General features: G+C 54.7%; 2 protein-coding genes and 1 non-coding gene across 4 annotated transcripts; all 3 read right to left on the bottom strand.

Annotated features, from left to right (window-relative positions):
* Positions 1 to 917: 917 nt before the first annotated feature.
* Positions 918 to 15,654, bottom strand: Dapk3 (death associated protein kinase 3). Of its 2 annotated transcripts, none has more exons than XM_051139600.1 (9): positions 15,558 to 15,654; positions 14,728 to 14,826; positions 3,455 to 3,815; positions 3,240 to 3,369; positions 3,106 to 3,154; positions 2,714 to 2,740; positions 2,055 to 2,207; positions 1,625 to 1,670; positions 918 to 1,547 (listed from the first exon to the last, which is right to left on the bottom strand). In XM_051139600.1, the coding sequence occupies exons 2-9, from the start codon at positions 14,787 to 14,789 to the stop codon at positions 1,029 to 1,031; spliced, it is 1,347 nt and encodes a 448-aa protein (XP_050995557.1). In that variant the 5' UTR covers positions 14,790 to 14,826; positions 15,558 to 15,654; the 3' UTR covers positions 918 to 1,028. The 2 variants fall into 2 exon arrangements, with proteins under 2 accessions (XP_050995557.1, XP_050995555.1); XM_051139598.1 differs by lacking the exon at positions 15,558 to 15,654 and adding an exon at positions 15,344 to 15,468.
* Positions 15,655 to 16,204: 550 nt separating this feature from the next.
* Eef2 (eukaryotic translation elongation factor 2) lies at positions 16,205 to 22,193 on the bottom strand. The gene is made up of 14 exons (XM_051172851.1): positions 22,061 to 22,193; positions 20,536 to 20,750; positions 20,184 to 20,365; positions 19,666 to 19,877; positions 19,283 to 19,461; positions 19,091 to 19,196; positions 18,738 to 18,990; positions 18,455 to 18,650; positions 18,117 to 18,375; positions 17,835 to 17,942; positions 17,370 to 17,723; positions 17,116 to 17,298; positions 16,904 to 17,036; positions 16,205 to 16,653 (listed from the first exon to the last, which is right to left on the bottom strand). Exons 1-14 carry the CDS (start codon positions 22,061 to 22,063, stop codon positions 16,460 to 16,462), a joined length of 2,577 nt encoding a protein of 858 aa, XP_051028808.1. The 5' UTR covers positions 22,064 to 22,193; the 3' UTR covers positions 16,205 to 16,459.
* On the bottom strand, positions 19,529 to 19,592 carry LOC127183831 (small nucleolar RNA SNORD37). Its single transcript, XR_007830080.1, has one exon. It is a non-coding gene; the product is annotated as a small nucleolar RNA SNORD37 (small nucleolar RNA).
* Positions 22,194 to 27,417: the final 5,224 nt, after the last annotated feature.

The following is a 27,417-nucleotide window of genomic DNA, read 5'->3' as shown; positions in this document are numbered from 1 at the left end:
AGGTGGATCACTGTGAGTTCAAGGCCAGGCTATCTACAGAGTTCAGGACAGCCAGGCCTACACAGAGAAATCCTGTCTCAAAAAACAAAACAACAAAAAGAAGCAGGGTCTCTCTGTGTAGCCCTGGCTGTCCTGGAACTCACTCTGTAGACCAGCCTGGCCTCGAACTCACAGAGGTCCGCCTGCCTCTGGCTCCCCAAGCCATCACACCTGGCTTTTTAAACTTTTAGATGCACTACGTGCACATCCTGTGCCTGTAGAGGTGAAAAGTGTCGGATCTCCAAATCTGGACCGTGGGTGGCTGACCTGCTATGGGGGTGTGTGAGCCTTGAACCAGGTCTAGCGCTGACTCGGGTCCCGACTGCCGCTCTCTGCTGCCACCCCATGGTGACTTTGCATACGACAGCGTCTACAAAATCGCCGCCCGCTCAGTGACGGGCGCCCGGCTGTGACAGTCCATTCAGGTCCACTGTACAGAACCTAGGTGGACTAGCGAGGGGGGTAGGGGCAGGGGTAAGGGCGCGCACTTTTACTATAAGGACAGGTGGCCGCCTCAGAAACATCAGGCAGGACTCAGCTAAGGGGCGCTGACTGCTCCTCAGGCAGGATGATCTTGCAAACCACCTCAAGGAATTGTCCCGCCTCAGGCGCCAAGAGCTGGCACAGCAACTGCACATCCTTAGTCTTACTACGAGACACTGCCCTCCAGGTACCCCTACCCCTGCAGGGTGTCCTGTTCAGGGCTGTGTGCTATCTGGGGACCTGTTGGGCTACAGCGTTACCAGCGCCCATCTCACGTGTGTGTGAACTGTGGGTGCACGGTGCAGATAGGATCTCCAGGGGGCCCTTGGCGGCATGGAGGGGAAACTTTGGCATCCTGCGTGTTGTTCCCACCCACCCTCCCTGCGGGCCGTGGAACACACGCAGCAGTGCGTGGAAAGCAACTTTATTCCGGGGGGCGCGCGCGGGGTGCCGGATTCCCTGGGGGCGGGGCGGGTGCCGGGGACCCCAGGTTCCGAGGCCACAGCCTAGCGTACGCCACACTCGGCCTGCAGCCGCTCCTGCTCCAGCGCGCGCACCAGGTCGCGCACGAACTGCACCTCGGCGGCCACCTGCGCGGCCAGCGCGTCGTAGCGGTTCTCCAGGCGGCACAAGCGCCGCTTCAGGCCCCCGGCGCCCAGCAGCGCCGCTCGCGCCTCCTCCTGCGCCCGCGTGCGCAGGGCCTCGGTGCGCCCCAACTCCGTGCGCAGGCGCCGCAGGTCGCGGCCCAGCCCCGCGCTCCCATCGCGGCAGCGCGCCTCCCGCTGCTCGGCGGCCGCGCGCAGCGCGCACACGCGCTCCCGGCACTGGCGCCGCCCCCGCTGCAGCTCGCGCAGTCCCTGCTCCGCCGCCGCCACGTCCTCCAGCACGCGCGAGAAGCGCTCGAAGCTGGCGTAGCTCGTGTTGCGCGGCATGCTCGAGTGTGACTTGAGGCTGTACTCGCGCAGGCGCGCTGCGCGCAGCCGCCGCCGCTCCGGCTTCCGGGCGCCATCCTCGCGCCTGCGCACCTGCGGAGAACAGAGCTGCAGCCTGCGGACCAGGTCGCCTGCCTACCTGCCCGCTCCCGGGGGTCCCCAGGCCTCACCTTGATCCAGGAGTGCTCCAGGCTCTGCGCAATGGTCATCCTCCTCCTGCGGAGTGCGGTGGGTCAGCTCTCGGGTAATTTTATCCAAAGAATCCCACATGACACCATCTGAGCAATGCAGGTCGGGGGACCCCACCATGACCCAAGTCACCCATGAGTGCCTCACCCCAGTAGGTGGAAAAGCCAGACAGGCAATGGCACTGTCACCCATAAAGCTCCTGCCACCCCAGCCCGGAGGTGGGCTTGTTCTGCCAGCCCCGTGGGATTGTATTAGGAGCCGTGGACACTAGAGCCACGGAGGCTGTAAAGGCTGGTGGTGAACCAGGCAACCAGCAGGAAGGCCAGCCTGGGCTACAGGAGACCTGCCTCAAAAATACAATAGAAAAAACACCCATAACACAAAACTGGAGCGGCCAGCCGCCCCGCCTACTTGGGGTCTTTGACCAGCAGCCTGCGGATGAAGTCCTTGGCCAGCTCACTGGTGCTGCTGAAGTACTCCTCGTCAAAGTCGTAGTTCACTGCCGAAATGTTTGTCAGCGTCTCCTGCTTGGTCTCCCCCAGGAACGGGGATGCCCCGCTCAGGCTGCAAGGAGACAGGGTACATGGCGAGCCAGGGGGTAGCTGGTGGGGGGCCAATGGCCCCGCAGCCCCACTGGTTAGTCTGTAACCTTGACACAGCTAGAGTCATCTGGGAAAAGAGGCCTCTCCGGAGAGAATGCCTGTGGGGTCTTCGTGACTGATGTATCACATTAGAAGGCCAACTGGGGCGTCCCTGACTATCCCGCACACTGGCCCCGGGTGGAGAAGAAAACCATCTCCAACGGAAGTGGGACAGATCCCAGAACAGGGTCAACACCGAGGAGCTGGGAACACAGCCCCCACCTCCAGTAAGGGGCTGGGGGCGTGGTCAGGGGTGGAGCTACACCTAGAATCGCCCAGTGAAGAGCTGGGGGTGTGGCCAGAGATGCAGCCATGGTCACACAGTGAGCAGCCCCTCCCTGGCGCTCTCTCAGGGCCTGTGCAGCAGGTCCCAGCCCAGACCCTGGCCCCTAGAGCAGATGCAGACTGAGGCCCCTTTTGGGCACTCACAGGATGTAGGTGATGACGCCGATGCTCCTGCAGGGGGCAGAAAAGACCAGTCAGGATGTAAGTGCGGTACTCCATGCCCAGAACATAGCGTCCCGCCTCCCCACCCCCTCAGTAGGGCTAGGGCTTCTAAAGTGTAGTCAGAGTCAATCAGAGGGTCTCCTGAGCACATGGGCGCAGGGCCTCAGGATCAACACTGTCCAGCATCCTCCCGACCCTCTCTGGCTGCAGTGAGCCCCCTATCCTGTGTCCTGGGGGACCCTCAGGGGCATGTGCCTGCAGCCCAAGCTGTGACTGAGCAGAGCCTGCAGGTTGCAAACAGCTAGGGGAGGATGGGGAGGGGGAGTGTACAACACAGGACAGCGCACGCCAGGGCCTCCCCCAACCCCACTCACCACATGTCAGCCTCCAAGCCCAGCGGCTCGTAGTTGACGATCTCGGGGGCTGTGGAAGACAGGACCGCGGAGGCAGGTCAGGCTGAGGGGCGCAGGGATCTACCCACCCTGCGATGCCCACGCCGGCCCCTCACCCACGAACTCGGGCGTGCCAAAGATGTTCTTGAACTCGCTGCCTGCTTCGATCCTGTGGGCGATGCCGAAGTCGATAAGCTTGATGCGCGGGCTGGCTGCGTGCTTGTCCAGAAGCATGATGTTCTCTGGCTGCAGGGCAGCAGGGGGCGGGGGTGTGACCCTCAGGAACCCCGGGGCCCAGCCCTCCCGGCACACCCCTGCTCGCGCGCGCAACCTTCAAGTCGAAGTGCGCGATGCGCTTGGAGTGCAGGTAGTGGACACCGTCCAGGATCTGCTTGAGGAACTGCGTGGCCTCGTCCTCGGTCAGTGACTCCTTCTCGGCCAGGAAGTCAAAGAGCTCGCCCCCGGACACCAGCTCCAGGATCAGCACCACGTCCGTCTTGTTCTCGAACACGTCGTGCAGCGTGATGATGTTGGGGTGGCGGATCTCGCGCAGGATGCTCACCTCGCGCTCGATCTCCTCCCGGCTCACCCCGCGCCGGCTGGACGGCAGGCGCCGCTTCTTGATGAACTTGGCCGCGTACTCCATGCCCGTGCCCTTCTGCTGGCACCTGCGCACGATGGCGAACTGGCCACTGCGGGGGAGGGAGAAGCTAAGAGCCACGGACATGGAGGAGGCCAGGGCTCTGGACCCAGTCACCATGTGCTGTCCCCTCTGAGGCTCCCAAAACAGCGAGTCTGCCCAAAAAGCCAAATGGTGGGGACTTGAGAGAGCGCTGGCCGGGCACCAGAGACCCAAGGAAGTCAGGTGTGGTTAACCTGTGCTGAGGGACAGAAGGAAGATGGACCCTGGACAAGGAGTCCAGCTGCCTTAGAGAGCTCCAGCTCTATCTCAAAAACAACAACAACAAACAAACAAAAACAAAACAAACAAACAAACAAACAAACAAAAAACCAAGGTAACATAAAAATGTGGTTCCTCAGACGGGTGTGGTGGCGCCCACCTGTCACCCAGCACTCAGGCGGATCAAGCCAAGCAAGCTGCTGTGCAGCCCTGTCCTCTAAGGAAAACCTTCCCCGGTAGAGCAAAGCCCCTGCAGACAGGAAGCTGGCGTCTCAGCAGTTTCAAGAAGTCCTGAAGCCACCAGAAGTACTGCCCCCCACTAAGATCCAAGACGAACAAACAAAACCTGGGACTCTGCCCCCGAGTGAGGCAGGAATGGTAGGGAGGGCTGTGGTGATGCAGCCATCTCTGCATCTCTGCATTGCTTCTCCTCTGGTGACCCAGTGAAACTCATGGCTGTTCTGCCTCTGGCTCCCTATCTAGGGTGAGTTAACACTTCAACCCAGCCCAGGAGTAGCCACACACCACCAGGCTTCTTGCCTCAACAACAGCCAAATCTTACTATGTAGCCCCGGCCAGCCTTAAACTCACTGACCCCTGGCCTCGGCTGAGGGCTGGAAAGGTGGGAGCTGCTATCACACCTAGTTGGGTTTTTGTTTTTGTTTTTTTTTTTTTTTTGGGCTTTTCAAGACAAGGTTTCTCTGTGTAGTCTTGGCTGTCCTAGACTCACTTTGTAGACCAGGCTGGACTCAAACTCACAGCAATCCACCTGCCTCTGCCTCCCCAGTGCTGGGATTAAAGGCGTGCACCACCACTGCCTGGCTGGTTTTTGTTTGTTTGTCCTTTTAATTTTTTATTTATAAAATTTATTAAATTATTCTGGTTATCCCATCCCTTGTATCCTCCAATTCCTCCCTCCCTCCCATTTTCCCCTTACTCCCCTCCCTTATGACTGTGACTGAAAGGGACCTCCTCCCCCTGTATATGCTCATAGGGTATCAAGTCTCTTCTTGGCAACCTGCTATCCTTCCTCTGAGTGCCACCAGGCCTCCCCATCCAAGGGACGTGGTCAAATGTGAGGCACCAGAGTACGTGAGAAAGTCATATCCCACTCTCCACTCAACTGTGGAGAATGTTCTGCCCATTGGCTAGATCTGGGTAGGGGTTTAAAGTTTACCGCCTGTATTGTCCTTGGCTGGTGCCTTAGTTTGAGGGGGACCCCTGGGCCCAAATCTGCCTATCATAATGTTCTACTTGTAGGTTTGTTTGTTTTGTTTCTAATGACAAATTACCTATGGTTGTTGGGGGTTTTTTTTTGTTTTGTTTTGTTTTTGTTTTTAGAATGAGTCGGGCCATGTAGCTGGCCCTTAGCTCCCAAGCTCACAGCAGCTGGGACAAGACTTCATGCATATTTTCCTGGAACCTCGAAACATGGATGCTTTGGGAAACAGAGCCCGCTGTCATCCTAGCATTAGGGTGGTGGCAGCCAAAGGATCACCTTGGCTCCACGGTGAGTTTGAAGCTAGCCTGGGCTACATGAGACCCTGCCTCACACAGCATGGAGCTGGTGAGATGGCCCAGTGGGTGACAGCACCAACCCTGACAACACAGAGGAAGAGGAGCAAACCGACTCCTACAAGCTGACCTCCGAGCACATGCAGCGGGAGCTGTGTCCTCCCTCCGCCTGGCACCTGCCTCTGGCCGGTGACACTCCAGCACATGGGTGATTGTCCCACACTTGCTCCCAGCGCCAGGATCAACAGCCCACATGACCATCAAGAACCAGGCTGAGCAGCACATCTCTCCTCCCAGGACAAAGTGACAATGCCAGCCTGAGCCCAGTCCGTACTCTTGCCAGGACGAGAGTCCTTCTGTCCGTCTGTCTCTGCCAAGAGTGGCCACATTTGAGGCCACTTGGGGCTGGGCATAGCTGGCAGAGCGGAGGGCAAGGGCAGGGAGGAGCCAGGGCAGGTGTGCTGGAGCCCCTCAGCTGCCTCCCTGTCATCCAGGCTGCACCCAGCTCCCAGGCCAGCTCTATGCTAGAGCTCCCGAGGCCTCTGCATGGCAGCACCCACAGGTGTCACCCCCGGTCTTGGTCTCTTGTGTGTGATGCTGGGACAGAACCTAGGGCTTCCCATACACAGGGTGGATATTTACCCCTGAGCTATCCTCAGACCTGTTCTTCTTTCAGCAGGGTCTCATGTAGCCCAGGCTGGCCTTGGTCTCACCTTGAACGCCTAGTCCTCCTGCCTCTACCTCCCCAGTTCTGGGACAACAGGCACACCCACTGTGTCTGCTTATCTGGCTCACTAGAGACAAGGACTTTGGAGCTGAGGGAAGGCGTGGCCACATGAAGACGTGAGTCCGAACCTGCAGAATCCACGGAGAGAGCCTAGAATGGCGGCACACACTCAAACCCAGGTCTGAGGGGGCGGGGGGGGGGGGGCAAAAGGATCATGGGGCCCCCCAGCCAGTTGGCCTGGCCTACTCAGTGAGGCTCACAACCCGTGAGAGACCCAGTCTCCAAAAATAAGAACAACTGAAGACACTGGCAACTTCTGTACACACACACACAGACACAGACACACACACACACACAGACACACACACACAGTGTTGGAGGTTGGCCTGGTGTATTTTGAAGCTAACTACTGCTTGCTGTCTCTGTGACCCACCAGCACCTTGCCTAGAGCCTAACCTATTTGACCAATAAAAAGCCATCACCCCTGGGCACGGCAAATGGGACAGGCATGGCTAAGGTTCCAGGGCTGGGGGCGGGGGGAGGAGGGAGACAGAGAATCTTAGGAAGGAGAGAGACCTGAGGAGAGGGAGGAAGAAGAAGGCTGCCATGGGTTAGATGGAGGAGAAGCACATGGCCGGCCTGAATGGGGACTTGGACCAGATGAAGGACATTAGCAAGTATCTGGGATTACAGATGGGAGGTAGCTTGGTAGGAGTTATTAGAAGCAGATGGCATGGGATTGAGACAGGGATCCCATGCCTGCCCCACTATGGGAAGTAGTTTAGAGAATTAATGTCTACCTTGCCCCAGGTTGACTAAGGCTATTTTAAAATATAACAAGTGTCAGTGTCTTAATTGACTGCTAGCAGGTTAGAAAATACTGCCATACGCTCTTCACAGTTGAGTGGAGAGTGGGGTCTGACTTTCACACAAACTCTGGTGCCCCATATTTGATCACATTCCCTGGATGGGGAGGCCGGGTGGCATTCAGAGGAAGGATAGCAGGCTACCAAGAAGAGACTTGATACCCCATGAGCATATACAGGGGGAGGAGGTCCCCCTCAGGCACAGTCATAGGGGAGGGGAGTAAGGGGAAAATGGGAGTGAGGGAGGAATGGGAGGATACAAGGGATGGGATAACCATTGAGATATAATATGAATAAATTAATAAAATATATTTTTAAAAAAGAAAGAAAATACTGCCATAATAATTATAGGCCTAATGATAGACATTAGCTGATACTGGTGTTCTGACTACAACAAACTGGTGCCCAAAATTCATATTTTGTCCTAGTTTGCTGAGGGGGAATAGCTCCCAGACAGTGCCCATGGGCCAGAGCATTTCAAAGGCACGGCTCCTGGCTGCCTGTGGGCTCAACCCTCACAGAGCAGAGATGGCTACAGACACATGGCCGGCTGGAGAGGCAGAACTAGGAGGCTGGCAGTCTTCTAAACTGGCCTGGGAAACGGAGTTAACCACATAGAATAATAACTAAAAACTGCTATGGTCCCTTTCCAAGGCGCCATGGCAGAAGGCTCCTGGAGCTTTTTTGGCTTTGTTTTGGCATTTATGAATTTGTTTGCAATGGGCTAGTGACAGTCACATTTCTCCATACTCTCTCTAAAGAAGTTCAGGGAGAAAGGCAGAAAGCCACGGAGAGATGTGAGGCTAAGTTACTGGCTACAAGAAGAGAAGAAGGAGCCAAACCCTTCTCCGTTGAGTTGATGGCAGCTAGAATTCAGAGCTCCTTAGCAGCAAGGTGTCTGTCTGTCAGCTCTTTCTGGAAAGGGTTCACCAGAAAGAGATAGCAATAACCAAATTCTAAGGAATGGCGGACAGGGTTTCACTAACTGAAGCCTAAATTGGCACAACTGACCCAAGACTTAGACTTTTCTTGTTTCCTTGCTTGAATTTTGCTTGAGATTTCTGGAAGATTTTGACTGGAATTGAGATGAAGTAGCTGAGCAGGGCGGTGGTGGCACACGCCCTTAATCCCAACTCAACGGAGACAAAGACGGTCCAACTCTGAGTTGTAGACCAGCCTGGTCTCCACAGTCAGTCAGGGCATGACCTCCTGCTGGAAAGATAAGTTACCTGCAGAGACAGCCTAGGATTTAAACTGACACATTTTTCCTTAAACTTACTATGCACATTGCTTTTTCTTAATAATAGATTATATGTGTCCATACTGATCTAAAGGATGGATACACAGCAATCTTAGGTTTATGTAAGGAAAATGATGTCACTGCTCCAAAAAATGCCAGCCAAAGGGTAATTGGTACCAAAGGGTAATTGGTACCAAAGGGTAATTGGTACCAAAGGGTAATTGGCATAAGAAACATATTCTGTTGGACCAAGGTTGGGCAGGGAGACAGACACGCAAGCTGCACCCGTTCCACATTGAAAAGCCTTTGTATGCTGAGTTGAGGTGTCCCTGCTCTGGCAGCTGGCTAATTCCCTCTAAACGTGAGCTACTTTCATGGGGCACAGGTGGCGGTCACACCAGATGCACACAAGACTTACAGGTGACAAAGTACACATCAGCCTAGTTAGGTCCCAGAAACTCAAAGGCTACAATTCATATATGCTTAAAAACTGGAAGTGCCCATCACCTATGGGGAGATGGGGTGAGACAGAAACACTCGCAACAGAAGTAAAAACCCAGGTACAAGATGCTGAGGGCAAGCTTTTTGGTTTTGTTTTTTGTTTTTTTGTTTTGGTTTTTTGTTTTTTTGTTGTTGTTGTTGTTGTTGTTGTTTTTTTTTTTTGGTTTTTCGAGACAGGGTTTCTCCGTGTAGCCTTGGCCATCCTGGACTCACTTTGTAGACCAGGTGGCCTCGAACTCACAGCGATCCGCCTGCCTCTGCCTCCTGAGTGCTGGGATTATAGGCGAGCGCCACCACGCCCAGCTTTGTTTTGGTTTTTTGAGACAGGGTTTCTCTGTGTTAGTCTTGGTTGTCCTGGAGTAGCGGCTGGCTTCAAAACTCACAGCGATCCACCGGCCTCTGCCTCCCAAATGCTGGGACTAAAGGTGTGCGCCATCACACCGGGCTTTAATGACTCTTCTTTTGTTCAGGCAACCGGCTTGTCTCTAAAATGGGATTATTTTCTCAGGAAACAGGTAGCGGCCTGGCCCATACATCAGGCATCACAGAGCCTAGAGAAGGACATTTAGAACTGTACAATCGTGTTTTGATTTCAATATGATAGTAATTGTATGTTCAGTTAAAGGTGATGTTTTACTTCCTCTTTGAAAGAGGTTAAAGTGAAACAGACCTCGATGAAAGGGAGACTGGTATGAAGACGGGCTGAAAAGATGGGGGCATACAGAAATCTATAGGGATGATAGGACAAAAAGTAGATTACTGAATCTACTCCTCAACTTAAGGCCTTTATTGTTACTAACAGATACAGTTAATTTTAATTCATTGACATAGGATTTTGTATATTGATACAAAATAAGTTTAATTTTGATACATTGAAATAGAATTCAAATTTAACATTATTCTTCCCACATTTTATTTCTACTGTACACATACAGCTCAATTAATACATGGTTTGCTTCCAGTATTCTGAGAGTGCTATCGCAGGCTGTTTGTGGTATTTAAGCAACACAAGTCAATTGTTAGTTGATCAACTCATGGCCATGTCAAGTCCAGGAATGTACATCCTAAGTTTAACAGACAGATGTAATTCTATAGATAGATAAGGTTTTCAAAATCCTCAGAGACCTACAGACTATGGCATTTTAAAATGTTTTTATTATTTTGAGGATTCTTTGACAGTAAGACAGGCTAACTCCTGGCGACACCCAGCCTACCTCAAAGAAGATGATGAGCATCAAAGAACCTCCTTGTGGAGATGGCTTCAAATGTGGCAAACAAGCCACTGGACAAAAATGTCCTTGTATCTGCCACAGAGAGAACTCGGCCTAAAATGGGCAAGCTTGGATGCAGGTGGAGTTGATGGCCAGACTCTGCCAAGACAGGATAAGCAAGTCCTCAACAGTCCCTGCCTCACAAATGTACTGGGCCAGAAGGCTGAAGATGATGCTTCAATGTTACAGTTTTGGGTGACTGTTCAGGTAGCAAACTGTCTCTGTCATTTTTTTTTTTCATTTTGGAAGCTGCTAACCTGCACTTCCTGTTTACTCAGGTAATTAAATTTATTCCTTCTCAAGTCTATGATGGGGTTGAAGGCCAGATAGTTTTAAAATTAAACTTAGTTGTTTAGAAGTTAAGAAGATACTTTTAGGTCTAAATAGATATTTTTAGATTGATAGATATAAGCTCTGATAAATATTGATTTAGGTTCAAAACTTTAGACTCACCAAGATAGAATAGATAATATCTCTTCAAGGATGCCAAATATCTTTTGATTACACAGTATATATGCCTTACCTATTGGTTTTTATACTTTTATAATTTTTCATAAAAAGAAAAGGGAATTGTTGGAGGTTGGTCTGATGTATTTTGAAGCTAATTACTGCTTGCTGTCTCTGTCCCATCTTTACCTTGCCTAAGAGCCTAACCTATTTGACCAATAAAAGGCCATCACCCCTGGGCAGGGCATATGGGACAGGCGTGGCTAAGGTTCCAGGGCTGGGGGAGACAGAGAATCTTAGGAAGAAGAGAGACCAAAGGAGAGGAGAGAGGAGAAGGTCGCGCCATCATGGGTTAGGTGGAGGAGAAGCACATGGCCGGCCTGGATGGAGACTTCGCCCAGATGGGGAACATTAGGATTATGGATGGGAGGCAGCTTGACAGAAATTATTAGAAGCAGGTGGAATGGGATTGGGGCACGTTACACATGCCTGCCCCACTATGGGAAGCAGTTTAGGGGGTTAATGTCTGCTCTACCCCAGGCTAACTGAAGCTATTTTAAAACATAACATGAAGGAAAGCTAAACCTGTTTTTATTAAGATCCCAAGTGTGGGATTGGAACGTTCTTGTGAGAACAGGTGAGGTTAATCCACTAGAAGACAAACCACCTCGTGCGGGAGCTTGATTGTTGCCAGCTGAAAAGATCTGTGAACAGACTCTGGGAGGAGATATATAAGTGAGCCCAGAACTGGAGGCGGGGCCTTTGGAGACTTGGGATAGTTCTGCCTGTTCATCGCTCCACTTCGAGACGCTCCTAGAGAGAACCGCTTGAGGGAAGGCTTCAGGGCTCTGGATCCTGCTGAGGTTCTGGGTTCTGGTTACTCCAGGTTCCAGCAGAAGAAATTCTGCTGACTACGCTGGGAGAATCGTTCCTCAGAACTGATACCCTTACAGTTTTGTTATTCTTTAAGCCTCTTTTCCTATTGTTTCGGTTAGTCAGGTTATAAGGGACGTATGCTCTGTTAATAAGTTTGTAATAAAATATATTGGTTAAGAAAACTGAACCTACAATAACAAGTGTCTGTGTCTTGACTGATTGCTAGCAGATCAGAAAATACTGCTGTAATAGTAATTATAGGCCTGATAATAAACATTATTAGGCCACACAGGTAATTTAACAGCAACACATGAGCTTGTTAGCGCGCACACACACACATCCTCTCACTTACATATGTGTGCACACACACTGAGATTAAAAAACAAACATACAGGGGCCAAGGATGAGGCTACAGTGACCATTTCAAGATCCTGGGCTCCAGCCAGCACCAGACTCAGGTGGGAAAAGCAGGAATGCTCAAAGCCCCTTGCCTTCCAGAAGCTTCTTCCCTTGAGTTTCTGCCCCACCTCCAGCTTTCTTGCTTGCTTGGCTCTGACATATCTGGCTACACTGGGCTGCAGGACCCTCCCATCTCTCAGCACCACCCCCCAACCCCCACCCTGGAGCAGGATCCTCCCATCCCTCAGCACTCCCGGCCCTGTGGCAGGCCCTGGCTACCTGTGTCTGCACCTCCCTCTCACCCAGCTGAGCCAGAGTGCGCCAGTGGAGGGGAGAGGACCTAGTGCAGGATGCAGGAGGGTTTCTTGTCCATGGGATACCCTTGAGGACAAAGGGGTGAGGGACAGTCATGGTGGCCCCAGAGGGAGACTGTAGCGCTCTCAGGACAAAAGCAAACCCCCAGCTCCAGCACCACACTCAAAATAACAAGACCACAAAACCCAAAATAAACAAAGGTCCCAGCACTAAGGAGGCAGCCAAGGCTACACAGAGAAACCCTGTCTCAAAAACAAAAAAAACCAAAAAACCCCCAAAATCCCAAAAACCAAACTAAAAATAAGAAGCTGGAGAGATGCCACTCACTGGCTGCTCTTCCAGAGGTCCTGAGTTCAATTCCCAGCAACCACATGGTGGCTCACAACCATCTATAATGAGATCTGGTGCCCTCTTCTGGCCTGCAGGTGTACGTGCAGGCAGAACAGTGTATGCATAATAAGTAAATCTCTTTTAAGAAATTAAGAAATATAGCCAGGCGGTGGTGGTGCACACCTTTAATGCCCACTCGGGAGGCAGAGGCAGGCGGATCGCTGTGAGTTTGAGGCCAACCTGGTCTACAAAGTGAGTCTAGGACAGCCAAGTTTACCCAGAGAAACCCTGTCTCGGAAAAAAAAAAATATATGGGGGCAGGAGAGATGGCTTAGTGGTTAAGAGCAATGTCTGCTCTTCCAAAGGACCCGGGTTCAATTCCTAGCACCCACATGGCAGCTCACAACCGTCTTTAACTCTAGTACACCCTCACTGCAATGCACAGCAAGTAAAATTAAACAAATAATTTTTTTTAATTAAGCAATAAAAATGCAGAAACCAGACAGCAGAGACAGACCCAGTGCACCCGCCACAGTGCCACAAACACTTTAAGTAAATCACAGAGAAAGCACCCGTGGGTTATGCACAAATGCACCCTCATCTGCTGGAAGAAAGCAGTGTCTGTGCTGTCTTCAGGACCCTGAACCATACCCAAAGTACAACTGCATAAGGAAGGGCTGAGTGAGAAGGCTGCGCAGCACCAGGGCAGGAGGAGGCCAGCCCTAGCTGCATACAAGTTTTACCCACCGCGGCCAGAAGGGGGTGTCGGATCCCCGGGATCTGGAGTCCAGCTGGGAATTGAACCTATGTCCTCTGGGAGAGCAGCTGGTGCTCTAACCACTGTGCCCATGGTATTAGTCTTTCCAGTCTGGGTCTCACTGAACCTGGCCTAGGAGGGCTCTGCTGTTAGTGGCTCCTCACATAGACAAAGGGGACCCTGCTAGGGTGGCACATACCCCACAGCCTGAGTGGTCTCCCCAGAGGGGGCACATCTGCCTGCCATCTGCAGTCTAGCTGGGAGGTTGGGGAGGGGGCCCTGAAGTGGGAAACTCCTGAAGGAAATGCTGCAGGCAGGAAAACTGTCCTCAGCCTGCCTCAGCAAGGCCACTCACATTCCAAGGGAGTGACGTCATAGGGCGGGCCTTGAGGTTCCCAGAAGGCTGGTCTGGGCAGAACTCGCCAAATAAGGTCTGAGGCCACAAGGAGTGAGGAAGGTAGATGGGGTTTGGGGGTATGGTCTTGGGGGGTATGGTGGGGGTGGGCTTGGCCTCCAAAACCTGGAAGTACATGAGTGCTGGCTTCAGAGAAGAGTCTGGTTTTCTTTTCCTTTTTTTTTTTTGAGACAGGGTCTCTCTCTGTGTAGCACTGGCTGTCCTAGACCCTAGACTGTCTCTGTAGACCAGGCTGGCCTAGAACTCACTCCTGCCATGGCCTCCCTGAGTGCTGGGAATACAGGCATGTGCCGCCACAACGCACTTTCTCAAGGGAACACCAAACAAGAAATGGTCTCATGAACCAAGCAGGAACTGGAGAGACTCTCTGGTGTACCCTGATATTGTAGAACTAAAAAGGGGGAGACCAGCTAAGTCCAGGAACAACAGGTGCAGCATGGAGGTGCACACCACATCTGCCGGAATTCAGTCCCTGGGACCCGCGTGGTAGAGGACTGCAGAATCCAGGAAGTTGTGCTGTGACCAACACACACACACACACACACACACACACACACACACACACTGCAATAATCACATAAAATAAGTTCGAGGCTAGCCTGGGGTACATGAGACCCTAACCCCTCTCTCCCCAAATTGAAATGAAACAAACCATCAAGCGAAGCCAGGTGTGCTGGTACAAGCCAGTATTAGTTCTGGCACTTGGGAGGCAGGGGCAGGAGGATCCATGTGAGTATGGAGCTCCAGATCAGCCAGGAGTACATAGTGAGACTGTCTCACAGGACAGCGCCACAGCTGACAATGCTCTCGGGGCAGCAGCTGGACGCCTCCGTGTCTCTCCTCACAGCTCTTTCACAAGGAACACCAGAGAAAAAAGACTCAGGACCATGGCTGCCCGGGAACCTGAAGCCCAGAGTGGTGCCACCAGCACTCTGTGTCCAGGAAGGGCGGAGGCATTTGGTGATGCGCGCGCGCGCGCGCGCACACACACACACACACACACACACACACACACACACACACACACACACCTCTGCCACTCACCTGCCCAGCTCCTCTCCCATCTCATAATGGTCCTCCACGTCCTCCTGCCTGAACGTGGACATGACAGGCCAGCTTCTGCAGGGTTCTGGGGGCAGGTACCTTGGGGACACGGGGAAGAGGAAATGCTGTATCAAGGACCCCACTCCTCCCAAGGGGCGCTCAACACCTAATCCCCCTGACCCAGATCTCCTTTGGTCATCTAAAGCCCCCACCCACAATTTGGTCATGACAGCAAAATCTGTCACTCCAGCACTGGGGAAGGGAAGGGAGGGTTTGAAAGTCAGGAGTTCAAGGGTGTCCTGAAATAGAGGGTACAGTGCAGTTCTTGCAGAGTACCCGGGTTCGGTTCACAGTGCCCATGTTAGCTGGTTCACTAGTAGCTATAATTCTTCTGCCAAGTGATCTAAGACCCTCTTCCGGCCACCTGAGGTACCTCCCCTCACCGCGAGATATATATGTTAACTGCAGAACGTAGCGGCATGTGCCGGACTGTCATCGCAGTACTCGGGAGGCTGAGGCAGGAGGATTGTCCTGGTTCCAGGTCAGGGTGGGGCTCTCTGCTCTCAACACTTTGCCATAGCCTCTGGCTCTTCGGGTCCCTACCTAGATTCCTCACCTGTCAATCATGCCCACCTGCACCCCGAACTCAGGGGTGTTGCCGGAAACCTGACGCATGCGCAGCAGCAGAGCTGATCCTAGAGGTACATCTCTCGCGGGTGGAGCGTCCCGAGACCGCCATGTCCCCTCGCGAGTCCCCTCCTCTGACTCCCGCCCTCACCGGGTATCCCCTGGGTCCCCGACACGCCGCCCCAGCCCCGGGCCGTCCGTACCGTCCTCAGCTCGCGAGTCCCCGCCCGGCGCCAGCACTGCACCCGCGAGAGCGTCTGCGTAAGTGCCGGCGATGCCTCTACGCATGTGCCGCCCGCGCTACGCCACGCCCCCAATCCCGGAAACCTGCGCTTATTGGCTCATGTAGGGACCCGGAAACCGAAAGCCGTCGCCCATTGGTCACCACTCCGCCTGTAGGCGGAAGCGGAAGTGCATTGGCGGCGTCACCGCGCTCACTGGCCAGCAGATACTTGGAACCGCGCCCCGCAGGCGCCCTGCCACTCGACGGCCGTCTGCACGCACTGATCTGATTGGCTACCGCAAATAGGACATACCGCAGGTCAGAGCCCAGAAAGTGTGAGGGGGGCCCTACTCTACCTCGGGTATCTGGGATGAACTCAAAGGTTCTGTGGCCCAGTAGGATGTTGCCCCTACTGTGTGCACCGCAGGAAACCCAAGCCTGGGGGGTGGGTGAGTGGGTGAGGCACAGCACAGGCTATAGAACAGGGTGGGTCAACCACAGTAGTTTATTAGAGCTTATTACTCCAATGGATCGCACAGGCAGGGTACCAGGCTAAGGCTGGCTACCTGCCTTCCAGGAGGCACTTGCCTCTCCTTTGCGGGAAACTCCACAAGGCCATGGACCCCATAAACCTCTGAATGCATTTATTTAGATTTTTGGACATCTGTGCATTTCCCTCTGAAAATGATAAAGAGCCGTTTCCCATCCACCCCACGGCCCGCCAGTCCAGCCCGTGGGAGGGAATCGCCTGTTGCCTTGTAATTCCGAAATAAATAGAATTGGCATCAAGTGTTAGTGCTGAGCGATGGCAGGATGGCCCCAGCAGCCTCCAGAGTGGCACTGTGGGGACAGTCTCAAGGTGTTTTCTGATGGGCAGGCTGTCTACAGCTTGTCCAGGAAGTTGTCCAGCGCAGGGATGCCCTCCTTCAGGCCTTTACGCTTGCGGGTCTCAGCCACGACTTGACTGGGGCGGCTGCTGTTGTCAAATGGGTCCCCAGGCAGGATCTGCCAGTGGTCAAACACACACTGGGGGAATGCCTGGCCACCAGTGTTGGAGCGGAGATCGGCTGTGAAACCTAGACAAAGGGCAGGATGCTTAAGCAAGGGGCATGCTCAGGCATCCTGTCATTCCACCCAGGGAGGTCAGCCCCCCCCCCATCAACCCCTACAACCCAGTGACTTTTTGGTTTCCTGTCACTCTAACCCAAGCTGGCCTTGAACTCACAGAAATTTGCCTGCCTGCTCCACCACCACACGCTAGAGTTATCAGCAAACCACAGGGACCAAAGGGCTGGGATAGCACAGAAAACCTAGACACACACTCACCAAAGGACTCGTTGACAGGCAGGTACGCCTTGACCACAAACATGGGGGTACCAGCCACCTGGGACTCCTCGAACACATGGCCCCTCTTCCTGTTCAGGACCCCGTAGATGCCACCCACAACTTGCTCAGGACACTGACAGGAAGAGAGAGTAGCAGTGAGCAGTAGTGGGCATAGAGGGAGGACGGGCGGGCACAAGGACACACGCGTTTACCTGGATCTCCACCAGGTAGATAGGCTCCATAAGGCGGGGCTGTGCAGTCAACACGCTGGCATAGAGGCAGCGGCGCGCCGTGGGGATGATCTGCCCACCGCCTCGGTGGATGGCATCCGCATGCAGCGTCACATCATGAACATCGAAGCGCACGCCACGCATGTTCTCCTCACAAAGAGCACCCTGGAAAAGAGCCAGATGAGGCCACGGCCACCGCCCTTCAGGAGGCAGGACCCCCAGGCCCAGCCACTCACCTCCTTCGTGGCCCACTGGAAGCCGGCCACGACGCTGTCCTTGATCTCATTCAGGTACTGCACGCCCTTGGTGATGTCAGTGAGAATGTTGGGCCCGGTACCATCAGGCCCAAAGCACCAGATCTTGCGAGCCTCGGCCACATCCCACTCATACTTTTCAGCCAGGTAGCGAGCCCGAGCCTTGAGCTCCTGGCGGGCAGACACTTCGCCCTTGTCGATGTCCTCAGCCAGGCCATCAGGGAAGGGCCTGGCCTTCATGTACAGCCGGTTGTGCTTGTTAGGGGACTTGGACAGACACAGCACGTTTGACTCCTCACTTACTGTCTCACGGTATGAGACGACAGGGTCAGATTTCTGCACAAGGGACACAGCAGAGCAAGGCATCTGTCAGTACCCAGAAGAGCTTCCAGGCAGCAAGATGGGAGGAAGGCTCTGCGCCTGGCAGGGGCTTGTGAGGGTGCCCACCTTGATAGGGATGCAAGCATGGTCTTCCTCCAGGTCCTTGAGGCAGATCTCCAGGTGCAGCTCGCCCGCGCCAGCTATGATGTGCTCCCCGGACTCCTCAATGATGCACTGTGGGAACAGTGGTCAGCACCCCGCCACACTCCCTAGGAGGGCTCAGCCCTGTGGCCTGCAGCCAGCAGAGCCCCCAGGTCAGGGCTGGCACGCACCCCTGCCTTCCCGGCTCTCCCTCCTCTAACCATGGCCCCCAGCGAGCTAGTGGCTGACTCCCCACCCGAGGCACACCTGCACCATGGGGTCGGACTTAGCCAGCCGCTTCAGCCCCTCCACCAGCTTGGGCAGGTCAGCTGGGTTCTTGGCCTCCACCGCCACTCTGACGACAGGGCTGACACTGAACTTCATCACTCGCATATTGTGAGCATGCTCAAAGGTAGTAATGGTCCCAGTCTTCACCAGGAACTGGTCTACCCCGACCAGCCCCACAATGTTCCCGCAGGGCACGTCCTCGATTGGCTCCACATAGCGGCCCATCATCAGGATGGTTCTAGAGGGAGAGAGATGGAAGGTGGCTGTGGGCACCACATGAGCAGCGGGGGGCTGAGGCAGCACAGGCCCGCGCTCACCTCTGGATGGGCTTCAGGTACAGGTCCTCCTTCTTCCCAGGCGTATAGTTGGGGCCCATGATGCGGACCTTCAGGCCCGTGGACACCACCCCAGAGAACACTCTACCAAAGGCATAGAAGCGGCCTTTGTCTGAGGTGGGCACCATCTTGGAAATGTACATCATGAGAGGGCCTTTGGGGTCACAGCTCTTGATGCCTATGGAGGTGGAGGAGGAGGAATTATTTCATGTCACCCTGGTGAGGCTGCACCCAGGGGCCGAGAAGGGATGGCACCAGCACCTACCCATGGCAGCCTCGTCGTCAGGTGGCCCCTCGTAGAGCAGCTCGCAGCGGTACTTCTGCGCAGTGACGGGGGACGGCAGATGGATGGTGATCATCTGCAGCAGGGCGTCCCCGGCAGGCAGCCAGCGGCGCATCACGGCCTTGAGCAGCGGCTTGCCCTCCTTGTCCTTGTCCTCGCTGTCCAGCTTGATGTCCAGCTTTTCAATAAGTTTGGCCGTCTCCTCCTTCCTGAAGTTCATGATGGCGTCGAACACCTGCTCCACGGAGAGCAGAGGGCAGGGTATCAGGGAGTTGCCTCCTGAGGCGGAGGGACCCAGGGGCACGCCATCCGCACCGCAGACACGGCTCACCCACCTTGAAGATGGGGTCCAGGATGAGCTGGCAGAAGGTGCGGGGCAGTTTCTTCCCGTCAGGGCTGTTGGCTGATTTGCTGAACTTGCCGTTGGCTGGGTCAAAGTACCTTGCAAAGAGAGGGGGCACATAGCACAGCGGTGCACGGGGGTGCTGGTGGCTTGGGTGGGGGAGCGCCCACGCCCCAGTGCTTACCTGTCTCCCCACAGCTTCTTCATCATGTCCTCCACTTTCTTGGCCCGCTCGGCTGGCCCCAGCTGGCCCTCACCCTTGGCTGCGAACTTGGCCACATACATCTCGGCAAACTGCTTCAGAGTGAATGCCCAGCCGTGCAGGCCAGAGCCGAAGCCGACGGTGCCCAGGACGGGGTCAATCTGAGGGGACAGAACAGCACTGAGCTAGGAAGCTACGTCCGAAGCCAAGCCAGCTCCAGCCCCGCAGCCTCAGATACTGAGTTTCTTCAACAGACATCAGGTCAAAGTGAAGAATTTCCGTCATCATGTTTTGGCCCAGGATTCCCAGAGCAAGGTCCTGACCAGACCTCCCCCCCCCGCCCCAACACACGGTGGGCTTCGCACCATGATGTTGCCCATTGGCCCACTCTCGCCCTCGCCGTAGGTGGAGATGATGACGTTGACGTTCTCGACGATGCGCTGGAAGGTCTGGTAGAGCTCCTCCGGTTCCAACTGCAGCTCCAGCAGGGCGCGGTCCATCTTGTTCATCATCAGCACAGGCTTGATGCGCTCAGCTATGGCCTGCCGCAGCACGGTCTCTGTCTGCACGCACACACCTGGGAAGGGCGGGGTTGCCAATGTGTACCTGTCCTGGCGGCCTCCTGAGCTGCCAGCCTGCCTCAGACGTGTTGGGGGGGGATGTGCACAGGTGCTGGGCACCCTGCAGTACCGATGGCTCCTGTCCATGGGTCCCTAGAGCCACAAGTGCTGGGAGGTGGTGCGCACCACACTCTAACACCAGAACTTCACTCAGCACCATTCCGGGCACAAAGCATCCCTTGTGCCTCCACATTCCCAGGCCAGGCGTCCTGAGAGGGACACCTCCTGTCATTCCAGCCCCAACAAGGCTGCCATCTGCTTACCGGAAACACAGTCCACCACCACCAGAGCGCCATCAGTGACACGCAGAGCAGCTGTCACCTCAGAGGAGAAATCCACGTGGCCAGGGGAGTCGATGAGGTTGATGAGGAAGCCCGAGCCATCCTTGCTCTGCTTAATGAAGTTGAGGTCGTTCTCGGAGAGCTCATAGAAGAGGGAGATGGCCCTAGGGAGGACATCAGCACACAGGACTAGGCCACCCCAGCTCTAACGCCGGGAACCAACCACACTCCCCAAACACAACTGTCCCTGGCAACAAACAGGCTAATGGAGATGGAGCCGAGGGACACTAACCAGGAGCCCGCGCCACAGGCACCCACAGCTGAGGCGGCTTACGTGGACTTGATGGTGATGCAGCGCTCCTGCTCGTCCTTGCGTGTGTCAGTGAAGCGTGTCTCCCCGGCTCGAGCAGAGGCAATGATGCCGGCCTTGCACACCAGGGAGTCGGTCAGCGTGGACTTGCCATGGTCCACGTGAGCGATGACAGACATGTTCCGGATGTTGGCTTTCTTGTCCATGATGGCACGGATCTGGTCTACCGTGAAGTTCACCTGTGGCGGGGGCAGGGCACAGGCGGATGGACTCAAGGAACTGAGCTTTGGCAGGAGCTAAACGGCTGGAGGCCTGCGGGGAAGGGGACGTGCCTCCCCAAGATGGTGTGGCTGTCATTCACTACGGACAGGCCGGGTGCAGTGTGAGTCACCACACGCCCAGAAGGATCAAGAGTCCACAGGCAGCGTGTCAGGAGTGCATCCCTAAACAAACACCCGAGTGCCCACCGGATCTGGTCGCAGAAGGACCAGAGTCCGAGCAAGCCTGGGCTGAAGGACCATGGAAACCACGTCACCCCAGGCAGGCCAGCCTCCCCACCCCACCCCTGGCCAGAAGGCTACACAGAGACCAACACTGCTCGAAAAACCAAAAAAGCCAGGGCAATGGTGGCTCAGGCCTTTAATCCCAGCACTCGGGGGGGAGGCAGACGGGAGGGGGGGGGAATCCCCGAGTTCGAGGCCAGCCTGGTTTAGAGTGCACAACAGCCCAGGACCCAACACACATCAAAATCACGTCACCCCGGCAGACAGGCCAAGACCCACGCCGGCTGCCACCTCAGCCAAAATAAGCCAGAAGGTAGGAAACTGTCTGGGGGACCAGGCCTGTCACCCCAGCGCGGACACCCCAAAAGCCTGAGTGTTACCAGAGAGACTGCCCAGCGCTCCGGACTTGGGACGGCTGACCCTGACCGGGTTAGGACAGATCGATGAGGACCGTACCCGCCGCCACCAACCGTGCCGGGCGCACGAACTCCGTGTACACACGACACCTACCCCCAAACCCCAAGACGCTGCGCCCCAAGGTCAGATGCCGGGATGGGAGAGGCGCCTGGGGCCCCCCGGGCCCAGCAAGACCTTTAGAGGGTCCGTCTCCCTGGCTGGGGGGGAGGGATGTCGCCGGCGCCCCAGTGCGCACGGCTAGCGGCAGGCGTGCATGGAGGGCCACCTCTCCCGTGCGTCCCCGGGGACGCGAACACGGCGCGGCCCCCTCTGCCACATCAGCACCCCCCCAAAACGGCCTCCCCACCCCACCCCCGGCGGCGACCCCGGCCCCGGTTTGAGGGACGAATGAAGGAAGCCATCCCAACGTCCAGTGCTCGACGGGCGGCGAAGCGGGCAGCGGACGCGTAGACATGGCGCCGGCTGTCTGGACATGTCCCGGCGCCCCGGCCCGGCGGCCATGTCTCCTTCTCCTCCTCCCCCACCCCCTCCGGCCCTCCCGCCCGCCACGGTGGCCCAAGGCGGCCGCCTCCCGCCGCCACAAGGCCCGGTCTCCGTCCCCAGAGCCCCAACGCGCCGCCGTCACTCACCATGGTGGCAGATGGCGACGGATTCTCACAGGCAGAGGCGAAGAGGGAGGCTCGCCGACGATGGCGGCGGCTGCGGCGGAAGAGACCGCTGACGTCAACGCCCCGGCTTTTATAGGTCGACGCCGGTTGGACGCGTCACGTGACGGCCGCGCGCGCGCGTCCCCGGTCGTGGCCTCGCTCACGGGGGCCCTTCGCCGCGGACGGGTCCGCGGCTGCGCAGAACGATGCGGCTGGGGAGTTAACTCTCCAAGTGCCGTAGCGTGGCCTCGGCGGCGCGGCCGGGGCGTGTCCGGCTCGGGGCCATTGAACTCAGCGCGAGGATTTCCCCGCCTTCGTGGATTTTTTTAAAACTAAGATGCTTCAGGATGCAACTGTCTCCAACTTGATTCGCAAAGACTTTATAGATCAATCAAAAAAAAAAAAGGGACTTTGAAGTTCGGACCGGTCAGTGGGTTGGGCCAAAGTCCGATTTCCTAGCTTTGAAATTGTTATGTAATTTGACACCTCTGGGAGAAAGCTGGAGAAAACTCGCCTGGGGCCACAGGCGCTATTTCTGCAAATCCTTGACTATGTTTTTATGACACCTTTTTTTTTTTTTTTTTTTTTTTGTCTTGGAAACAGGAGCTCACGATGCAGCCCAGGCTGGCCCCAAATGCGGCGATCTGCCTGCCTGTGCTGGCCTAGAGCTGGGCTTAAAGGCGTGCGCCACCTCACCCGCACTTAGCAAAGTTTTCCTTTGTTTATGAGTCAGGGTCTCCAGTAGATTAGGTTGTAAGTCTACCCAATAAACTGCGGGCGTTGTCCTCGAGTCTCTCTGTGTTAGCCGTGGCTGTCCTGGGCTAGCTTTGTAGACCAGGCTGGCCTCGAACTCACAGTGATCCACCTGCCTCTGCCTCCCCAGGGCTGGGATTAAAGGCGTGCGCCACCATGCCTGGCTCCTTTCTTGGGTTTCTGTCACTTGTCTCCTAATTTTTTTTTTTTCCTCTTTAGACGACATTTCATTCCATAGCCCGGAACCCCCAGCGATCCTTGCCTTGGCCTCCCCGGTGACGAGCCCGCCGCTGCTCGCTCCCGTCCGTGGCGCGCGGGTCCAGCAGGAGGCGCCGCGGGACCGCGAGCGCGGCTGTCCCCGCCTGACCCCGGGCGCCGAGCCTCCCGCACACAATAGATGCTCCTCGTTCGCGCCATCCGACCGGTGCGGGGACCTCCCTCCCCTGGGGAAACCTTGTTAAAGTGAGGGGACACGTCTTACCCTCCAAGGCTGAGAGGGAGGGCAGAGGAGATTTCCAAGCTTAAAATGAATAAATAAATAAAGCAATGCGGTTTTCCGATCTTGGCTCTAGGATTCACCCCCGGTGCCCGCCTCCGCCGCTGCGGTCCCTTCGGTTGGCTTTATTAAAACCTGACCTCCGCGTAAGCAAAGGGGGTGGGGACGCTGAGGCCAGTGTCTATTGACGACTGGCAGGGGCGCGGAGACACTCGAAAAGTGGCAGGCACGAGAATTCAGCTCCAGGGCCCCCAACAGCTGGGTTCGAGACTCCATTCCAGGCAAAGCTAACCCGACCAGCGCATGCGCCCTCGCTCGCGAGCGTCGGGCAATTGCTTGCAGGTTTTCTTATTTATTTTTCTACATGAACACAGAGCTCCCGCAAGTGTCAGAGACACTTCACAGCCCTTTCTAGGGAGAGCGGGAGGTCTGTGCAAGGAAGACGAAGCAAATGTTCTCAGAGATAGGGGGGCTGGGTTGCGCCCAGGTTGCAGAGCACCCCCCCAGGCAGGTAAGAAACCCCGGGTTCCACCCCGCAGGCTCATAAACTGGCTTAGGCAGTGCTAGTCTGTCATCCCCGCACCTGAAGTCCCGAGGAGGTGCAGGAGCGCCAGGTTATCCTTAGCTATATGACTTCGAGGCCAGCCTGGGCTACACTGAGATTTCGTTTCAAAAACAAAAACTAAAGATGGAAATGAAAAGCTAGGCAGTACCCAGTGCATGCCTTTAATCCCAGAAGAAGAAAAAAAGGGGGGGGGGCGTGAGATTGAGGGCAGACTTGGCTGGACTAGCCTGCCATCCCAAAGCTTTCAAAGGTGAGGCAGGAGGATTGCGGGAAATTCCTAGCCAACCTGGGCTTCCCAGCAATACTCAGTGTCAAAAATAAATCAACACGGTGAGATTGCTAAGGAAAAGTGTATGCCACACAAGCTTGACCTAAGAGTGATACCAAAACCTTGGTGGAGGCCTAGCATGGTGGCGCACGCCTTTAATCTCAGCACTCGGGAGGCAGAGGCAGGAGGATCGCTATGAGTTCGAAGCCAGCCTGGTCTACAAAGCGAGTCCAGGACAGCCAAGGCTATACAGAGAGACCCTGTCTCGAAAAAAAAAAAAAATGCTACACCAAGCGGGCAGTAATGGTGCATGCATTCACTCACAGGCAGATCTCTCTGAGTTCAAGGCCAGGCTGGTCTGCAGAGTACCTCCCAAGGACTGTGATTAAAGGCGTGAACCACCACGCCCAGCTAGTAATTTCATTTTTTATTGTTGTTGTTGTTTGTTTGTTTAGGTGTTTGGGGGGGTTTGTTTTTGTTTTGTTATTTGGGTTTTCGGGGACTTTTTTTTTTGAGACAGGGTTTCTCTGTGTAGCCATGGCTGTGGCAGACTCTTTGCAGACGAGACTGGCCTGGAACTCACAGAGATCTGCCTGCCTCTGCCCTTCGGAGTGCTGGGATTTAAAAAGGTGCGCCACCACACCCAGAAGTTTGTTGTTTTCAAAACAGCGTCTCTCAGTGTAGCCCTGGTTGGCCCGATCTCACAATGTAGACCAGGTTGGCCTAGAACTCACAACAGATCTGCCTGCCTCTGCTTCTGGGCCGCTGTGGTCAAAGGTATGGGCCACGACAGGCACCTGGTTAAAATAGAATTTACTTCAAAACAGAGCTCTGAGATAGGATCTCACTGGATAGATAGCACAGGCTGGCCTGGAGCCACATTCTCCCTGTTTCAGGGTCCCTAGTGTTTGGGTTAAAAGCGTGTGGTGTGCCACTAGCCACGACTAAGTAATTAAATTTCTTTTTGGGACAAGGGGTCAGAATGCCCCCCCCCATGATTATTGGTTGGACAGGCAAATTCTACAGAAGGTAGATAACGATGGAAAGACAACAGGGTCAATGTTCAGGGCTGAGGCGATGGGGGAGAGGGCCAGAGGCACAGCATGGAAGGTCTGCAGGGTTTGCAGCTAAAGGATCTCACTCGGGATCTGCAGTGATCAGTTCCAAGCTGAGCTGGCCTAGGGCAAGGCGGGGTGCCGCAGGGAGGTGCCACTGCGCGTGCGCGGCCAGGGCAAGGAAGTTGCGGCAGCGGCCCCTGCTGGCCAGGAGTCCCAACTGCACGGCGCTCGGGTCTGCGTTGCCTTTGAGTTGGGAAGAAATCTCTGTTGTACATTGAGTTATATCAGATTTAAGATTTGATTAGAATAGGTGTGAATTGAAATTCTGGTTCTGCTTTGAGGTGCTATGTGACCTTAGATAAGTTACTGGATGTCTCCGGGCCTTAGAGTGAATAATAAACTATTTTATGCAGTACTTGCAAGGATATAGAAATAAGCCGGGCAGTGGTGGCGCACACCTGTAATCCCAGCACTCGGGAGGCAGAGGCAGGCGGATCGCGAGAGTTCAAGGCCAGCCTGGTCTACAAAGTGAGTCCAGGACAGCCAAGGCTTCACAGAGAAACCCTGTCTCGAAAAACCAATAAAACACAAAACAAAACAAAACAAAAGATAAATTATATATATATATATATATATATATATATATATATATATATTTTTTTTTTTTTTTTTTTTTAATCTCTTCCTAACCGGGAGGGGAGGGGGGGGGGAAACGGATGCAGTGGTGCATTCAGGAGGCAGAGAGGCGGATCTCTGTGAGTTCTAGGACAGCCTGGTCTACAAAGCGAGTCCAGGCCAGCCAAAAACAAAAACAAGAAAAACCCCAAACAAACAAAAACTCCTCCTAGCTTTTTTGCAAGGTCCCTAGAAGATGGTCTTCCCGCCTCGAAATTCGGTACTTGGTGCATCATCCCTGCCTAGGCCAAGGAGGAAAGAGGAAAAGAGGAAGGATGAGGGGCTGGAGAGAGGGCTCAGAGGTTAAAAGCACCGACTGCTTCTCAGGAGGTCCTGAGTTCAATTCCCAGCAACCACATGGTGGTTCACAACCATCTATGATGTGATCTGATGCCCTCTTCTGGCCTGCAGGTGCGCATGCAGGCAGAGCACTGTATACATAATAAATAAACAAATTAAAAAAAAAAAAAGAGGCCAGGCGTGGTGGCGCACGCCTTTAATCCCAGCACTCGGGACGCAGAGGCAGGCAGATCGCTGTGAGTTCGAGGCCAGCCTGGTCTACAAAGTGAGTCCAGGATGGCCAAGGCTACACAGAGAGACCCTGTCTCGAAAAACAAAAACAAACAACAACAACAACAACAAAAAGAGTAAAGATGAATCACCCCCACTATTGGCTGGATTCTAGTCATGTGACCACTGGAGCATCATGGGAAATGTAATCCGCTACGAAAGACAGTCATGGTGTTAGTGAGCCCGAGAAATATTTTACCTGGGAAAGCCTTTGCTGCACACGCGGACAGATTTGAGTCTGAATCGCTAAACTATGCAAAAAGCCAGGTGTGGTAGGTCATCTGTCATGGCTGCACAAGGGAGCTGAGACGGGAGCCTCCCTGTGCTCAGTAGCAACCATCCTAGAAGGACCAGTAAGCTCCAGGGACCCGCCTTGTCTCTGCCCCCTAGCCACATGGACACTTGGGCTGCATTTCCACAGCACTTGCTGCACAAAACACAATGTCCACCTAGAATAAAAAAATCAGTGCACTTCCTACCGCTGTGTGCTTGCTAGCCTCGTGTCCGTCCTGACCCAATTTTTACAGAAGGAACTGCCTAGCTGGGCTACTTTTGCTTTGTTGCTGTACTTTTGGCTTGGCTTTCTCTCTCTCTCTCTCTCTCTCTCTCTCTCTCTCTCTCTCTCTCTCTCTCTCTCTCTCTCTCTCTCAAGTGTGGGATTAAAGGCATGCAATAACACTGCCCTGTTTCTTCCTATGTATTTATTTCGAGACAGGGCTTCTCTCTGTGGCCCTGGCTGGCCTGGTCTGGAACTCACAGCAGTCCTGCCTCTGCCTCCCTTCTTCCTATGTTTTTAACAGGACCAGTATGATATATGTTCCCAACAAGTGGGAGACTGTATAAAAACCAAAAAACAAACAAAACATCGGTGACCCTCACCTTTTGCTTGTCCCTTTGGATTTTGAGACATGGTTGATTCTTTTCTTTTTTTGGTTTTTTGAGACAGGGTTCCGC

This window comes from Acomys russatus, chromosome 31, assembly GCF_903995435.1.
Source record: "Acomys russatus chromosome 31, mAcoRus1.1, whole genome shotgun sequence".
Lineage (NCBI taxonomy): Eukaryota > Metazoa > Chordata > Mammalia > Rodentia > Muridae > Acomys > Acomys russatus.
The sequence above is the reverse complement of the archived record's forward strand: the minus strand, read 5'-3'. Positions and strand labels throughout refer to the sequence as shown.